We start from the raw sequence: 6,520 nt of genomic DNA, 5'->3' as shown, positions 1-6,520 counted from the left end.
GGGTTTTGCCATGTCGGCCAGGCTGGTCTCAAACTCCTGGCCTCAAGTGATCCACCCACCTCGGCCTCCCAAAGTGCTGTGATAACAGGTGTAAACCACCACACCCAGCCACATTTTTCTCTTATTACTACTTTTTTAAAGCTTCCCTAATTGATGTGTCCTTTACTGTGTGGTTTTTTTTTTTTTATTTTCTAATTTTTTAATACCAGATAGAATTTTTTGAGTAACTCTTCCCATAAGAGAAAATATTCCATGCATTCAGGAATAAGATGGGAGTAGACTTTATTTTTGGCCTCTTTCCTCTAATTTTTTCTCTAATTTATAGTACCTACCTCAACAGAATTGTAGGCCATTCGTCCTATCACAAATCCTGATAGAGAGAGAATTGTCAAAACAATGACTTCAGAATTCTTTAAACACGTCTTCAAAAACCCTAAAGAAATGTATATATGTGTTATTTAAACATAATTTGTTTCAAAACAATTTAATTAATATTTCTTTTCTCTAGTTGTTTAATTTCAAACTTCCGAGTGTCATATTCTTGTGGATGAATAGCTGATAGCTGTTATAAATGCTGTCTCTTAAGTATATAACATATAATAAGGCATCTTTCACAGGCGAATCTGGAAAATATTAATGTTTCAACAACTTCCCATTTGCCCACCCCGTGACACATCAGAATAATGTATAGGTTTCTTACCAATGGATCGGACAGTGAGAAATTATGGAAAGCCCAGTTTTACATCTACATAGTACACCTTATGTTAACGATTCCTCATCCTAAGCTATAGAGACATATTTCTATAATTTTCCCAAAAGCCAGAAAGACATTTAACTGAGCTCTATAGAGAAAACTGCTTTTATGATACTAGTAACAAAAGCCAGTCATTATTCTCTATCTGCATTTTCTTGCCTTGAAATTCTACTCTGTCTAAAGTTATTCATTTCATTCCCTCCAGAGACAATAAATAAACTATAATTCAATTAAGATTCATTGGCATCCCAGATTCTGCATTTCCTGACTTCCAGTTATAAGTCAAGCCACATCATTAAATATTAATACAGAAGGTCTTGACTTACTTTAGGATGGTGCAAAAGTGATACAAATTTGGAAGAAACTATACTTCGAGTACTCATACAACCATTCTGTTTTTCATGTTTAGTACAATATTTACTAAATTACCTGAGATAGTCAATATTTTATTATAAAATAGACTTTGTGTTAGATGATTTTGTCTAACTGTAGGCTGATATGTTATGAAAGCTTTTAAGGTAGGCTAGTCTTAGTTACGATGTTCAGTAGGTTAGTTGTATTAAATGCATTTCAACTTACAATATTTTTAATTTATGATGGGTTTATTAGGATAAAACCTGATAATCAAAGGCATCTGCACTTCTTTTTTTTTTTTTTTTTTTTTTTTTTTTTTTTTTTTTTTTTTTTTGAGACGGAGTTTTGCTGTTGTTGCCCAGACTGGAGTGCAATGGCACAATCTCGGCTCACCGCAACCTCCGCCTCCTGGGTTCAAGCAATTCTCCGGCCTCAGCCTCCCGAGCAGCTGGGACTACAGGCACGCACCATCATGCCCAGCTAATTTTTGTATTTTTAGTAGAGACGAGGTTTCACCTTGTTGACCAGGATGGTCTCGATCTCTTGACCTCGTGATCCACCCGCCTCAGCCTCCCAAAGTGCTGGGATTACAGGCTTGAGCCACCGCGCCCGGCTGGCATCTGCACTTCTAACAGGTAAGACCAGATTAAGAAATGTTTTTTACACTATCTCTGCAATGCTCTTTATTACTGGAACATTCATCTCTATAAAGGTTATAGAGCTAGTTCATGGTCGTCAGCACCTTGTGATATCAAAAGGGACCAAGATCATTAGTGAGTACATTAAAGACCCCCAAGGAAAGCAATTTCACTCCTTGATACAGTGGGTTAAATTGAAGGAGTTCTTTATGCATACTTGCTTCATTATTTGTTTCTACATAGTATTCCTAGTACCAGAAAGGATTTTAAAGCAGCTATTTTTCCCAAATAAATTTTATTTTACAGGAGTCTAGAAACTTTTTCCTCATCTCTAGCATTGAATTGCAGACTAAAGCATCTGTGTATTGAATATGTTGCTTGATCCGCATGAATATCATTCACTATACCTGTTGAATTCTTAATCATTAAGAGGTCCTTATTTGTGAAGCCTTTCATAATTTTCTTCTTGGGGTTGGGATGGGTTATTTATCTTCCCTGAAGAAAGATCACATCAAAAGCCATAGTAAAATGGACAAAATTAATGACATCAATTATGTAAATCATGAATTGTATGCCTGGGCTCTATTTGTGTGTTTGCTCCCATTGCCCTCTCCTCTCTCAGATATTTTGGTTAGGTTAGGTCTGGCCAGGCAGGCAGTGTACAGCTCTTCCTCATTCTTGTGAGCAGAGAATCTTGGCCACACCTTTATAGTTATACTTAACACACTGCACAGTAATTACGTGTTTGCCAATCTCCCCCATGAGAAGACTCCTTGAAGTTAAGTTGTTCTTCTTACATGTCTACAACACTACATGCTCAGCAAATGTTACTGAATAGAGGAATATAGAATAGACCCTACTTATAATTAAATGAAGCAAGATTGACAGTATTCACCCATGTCTTTATCTTTTCACTGGGCCCTTTCTTTTGAGATATGTAGTTGTGATGGCTTTCTGCATTGACAAAAGGTTCACAGAACAGAAGAAAGATGAATTTCAAAAACAATCGCTTACCTCCCAAAGCAACAATGAAACATACAAGCATTATGAAATGTTGGTCTTCAACAAGGTAGTCAGCTGGATGCCCGCAGAGTAAATCAGGTCTGGTACTTTTGTTTTGTGACCAGAAGTAACTCATTTTTGCTGCTGCTTTTCCCCCGACCTAACTTGATGGAGTCGTTTCGGTTATTATTGACACTTTCACTTCTGCACACTAACCTGTATAGCATGCAAAAAGAACATGAGACCACAATCGCTTACCTCCCAAAGCAACAATGAAACATACAAGCATTATGAAATGTTTGTCTTCAACAAGGTAGTCAGCTGGATGCCCGCAGAGTAAATCAGGTCTGGTACTTTTGTTTTGGACCAGGAGTAACTCATTTTTGCTGCTGCTTTTCCCCAGACCTAACTTGATGGGAGTCGTTTCGGTTATTATTGACACTTACACTTCTGCACACTAAACTGTATAGCATGCAAAAAGAACATGAGACCTACCAAGACCCAATTCATCCATACTCTTTCTACCTAAGATTGTGCCACACTCAGATCTGAGCATGTCTCTTCTTGTCACAGAGCACACATTAATACCTCTTGTCCTATCTCTTGCTCCAAGAACATTTTATAGGAACACTAACAGCAGTATTAGTATTTACTCCTTGTACTGTTACATGCATATGGAAGAGGGGGTGCATTGATTGGCACATTTACCATTATACCAATATGGTAATGTGCTTGCTTTACCCATTGGACAGGGAGTTTCTCAAAGGCCAGTGCCCAAACTTTCCTTAAGGCTGTGCACATGGTATGTGGCACAAGATAGGCTCTCCAAAAATATTTGATGGGCTGAACTCTTTGAGGGGGAAGATGCAAGGATAAATGTTATGCCCCTCCTTCTCTGTGGGTATAAATCATTCTGGAATTCCATTTTACCACTCCAGCCCCAATATCTATTTTTCTTCTCTCTGCATCCTTCAAATAAAAGATGGTGGATGGGAAACAAAATCAAGTTGAGTAACACCAGTTAAGGTTTTGGAATGAGGATAAGGGTGAATAACCTCAAAATAAGGGAAAAGACCAAGACTGAGCTTTGATCATATGATGCCTTTGAGTGAATTAGAGAAAGACCCCCTTTCTCAGTGCAATGAAGCCTGACAACAGGGCACATGACTTGAGATGTGACTACCAGGCTGGATTTCAGCCCCAGGCCCCCACCTCAACTGGTGCTCTGTTAGGATGTACCCTGTGCAAACCTATGCAGTGGTCTTGAGAAAGATTTGTTCTGTTTTATTTTTCCTTGCAGCTAGCTTTAACCTAAAAATCCTAGAGTATCTCCAATAATATTTAAGCCTTATCTTTGGTCCCTTGTTTTGCACTTGTTTGGTCTACAGGTCACAGTGATTCTATGTGAAGCAGAGGACGGACCAGAAAGAGATTCAAAATGCTACATCTTCAAATGCCTTCACCTGTCCCTCCAGTAGCCCTTCAGGTCCTTAGTGTCTTCAACCCCTGCTATCCTCATGTGTTAATGACCCTCAAGTTAAGTTCTTCTCCAAATTACCCAGATCAGAGATATGTTCCTCCAATATTAAGCTAGTTCAAAGTTGAAATTGAGATGAAGGCTCTCAAAATCCCAAAGAACAATGCACAGCTCTGCGTCTGTTTGCCAGGGACAGTACTACCAACTGATATCACACCAAAATCTATTTCCATGCCTACTTCCCATTGGCTTCTTGCCAACCTGCTTTCATTCTGATTGGCTACCTACATTATCCCAACCCCCAATCCAGAAGAAGCCAAGCCAAAGCATCCCCAAGGTTCTAGGGATGCTTTCATATCTTAACGCTCAAGCTAGGTAGGCACCCACAACTGTTTTAACTGACTTTTTTTTTTTTTTGCTGATATAATAGCTGAAATGGTCAAAGATATTAATATAGACAGAATCTCCTTCTATATTTTTAATATATACTCTATATTTCTTATGCCAACATTATCTGGCTCAACCCCCTCTTCAACGGTCTTGTCCCCTCTCTAGTTATCTTTTAGTGGTCTTGTTTCATTTTCTTTTTCTACCTTTCCTTCCTTTTCAGTTTTGCTCACTCTCATTTTCCTAACTCCTATTTATCATTGGTTTCTAGTTCTTAATTTGAAGAAACAATGTCATCCATTCTTCATGGGATGACAAATGCATCCCAAATTCCATGAGGCCTAACTTACATACTTCTTGCCTCAGATCTAATCACTAAAAACAAATACAGTATAAATATTAAACAAATGAATAATCATCATCAATTTGTGGGTTACTTTCAAGGAAGGGTTGTTTGGTGACAAATTCTGATTCCTGTGCCACATTCATCAAGGTTGCTGCACATCGTCTTCCAGAAGGCACCAAAGCAAACATCCTAGCAGTAAGATTACTCCTTCACTATGTATCAAGAAACCTCTGACAAATGAGTATCAATTCCTACTTGAGACTAAACAAAATTCGAGTCAACAGCTCTACGACTGTGACAAGCAACACTGGTGCTCACATACTAGCTCCTAAAATATTCTTTATGAATTCCTTTTTTGTACAAACTGGTGTGGTTCTCTTAAGTCACTAGGCCCAGCCCTACTATAATGCCAAGTACCATGTTTAGAAAAATTGTCTCATTCACAGGCCCTCTCCTAAGAGACCCATTCCTTACTCTTACCTCTTCTGCCTTTACTTAACTCACCTCATTACCAAGTTCACTACCCTCCCACTCTCATCTTCAATACTGGCTGTCACCTTGATTCCTCTCAGAATTAAGTTTGACTCTCTCCTTAGTCAAACTGATCTCAGCACTGCCTCAGATCAATTTGAGTAATGCCCTTCCAGGTACCATTTAGTTCCTATCCTAACTGCTTTCCCCTCAGGGTCATTTGGTTCACCTAAACCAAGCAGCTAAGACTCCTTGAAGTTCAGATTTCCCATGGCCTTTAGAAAAATCCTTATACTTCAGGGAAACTTGGAGGAAATCCATAAAGTCAGCTAGCTTACACATATTTCTCAAAGCTAAAGAAAGCACATAACTAAAATATAGAGATGACCAAATTTCTCTACATTACAACCCTTCCCAGAGAGCTTTTTAAAAATTATAATAATAATAAAGTTATATCTCACCATTTTTTAATAAATCCAACTGGAGGAGACGCTGGTAAATTTGGGGAGTTGAGTGCTGAGAGGCTGCCCAGTGTATTTTCTCCCAACTCCATCTTCTGATAAGAGATAATACTATTTAACTTAGATAGACACATAACATAGGAGGGTTAGTCAGTTTCCCATCCCCTAACATTATGATTGGTTCAGGAGTGGTCACGGACTGTGACAGCACCAATTAGATGGTTCCCTAGGTTGGTATATTCCATTATTGGGAGACAGCTCTTCTCTCACCACTTGGGTTTAGTTGTGATGATGACTGCACAGAGCAGCTAGAGGCCGCCTTCCCAGCTGTATGGAGAAAGCCCACCTAAAGTCTGAAAGGTTCTATGAGGCACCACCTTAGATATTTCCGAGTTCTTAACAAATGACTTTATACTTCTACCATGGATTTCATCTTTTCCCAGAAACCATTTCTTAGGTGGAGAACGTTTTGCCCCCTAGAAAGGATAGGATTGAAAAGCAATTTTATTTTGAAAGCCAGTGAGAACTGGCTCTTTTTCTCTCTTTTAGTAGAAGCCAGGTGGTATTTGAACACTCAGTGGAAATATCCTTAGCAGGGTCACTGAAGTTCATTAAATAGACAAAATGTGG

General features: G+C 38.7%; 1 protein-coding gene across 1 annotated transcript in view; it reads right to left on the bottom strand.

The window, feature by feature from the left end:
• SLC9C2 (solute carrier family 9 member C2 (putative)) overlaps positions 1 to 2,921 on the bottom strand; it is a 72,672-nt gene extending 69,751 nt beyond the window's left edge. The window contains exons 1-2 of the mRNA XM_017529977.2: positions 2,761 to 2,921; positions 333 to 433 (exon numbers count right to left, since the gene is read on the bottom strand). Of these exons, the coding sequence (XP_017385466.1) occupies positions 333 to 433; positions 2,761 to 2,884 (225 nt within the window). The 5' untranslated portion in view covers positions 2,885 to 2,921. The remainder of the gene's footprint in view (positions 1 to 332; positions 434 to 2,760) is intronic.
• Between the last annotated feature and the right edge of the window lie 3,599 nt (positions 2,922 to 6,520).

The sequence above is a fragment of the Cebus imitator genome, unplaced genomic scaffold (assembly GCF_001604975.1).
Source record: "Cebus imitator isolate Cc_AM_T3 unplaced genomic scaffold, Cebus_imitator-1.0 Scaffold62, whole genome shotgun sequence".
Classification (NCBI taxonomy): Eukaryota; Metazoa; Chordata; class Mammalia; order Primates; family Cebidae; genus Cebus; species Cebus imitator.
The sequence above is the reverse complement of the archived record's forward strand: the minus strand, read 5'-3'. Positions and strand labels throughout refer to the sequence as shown.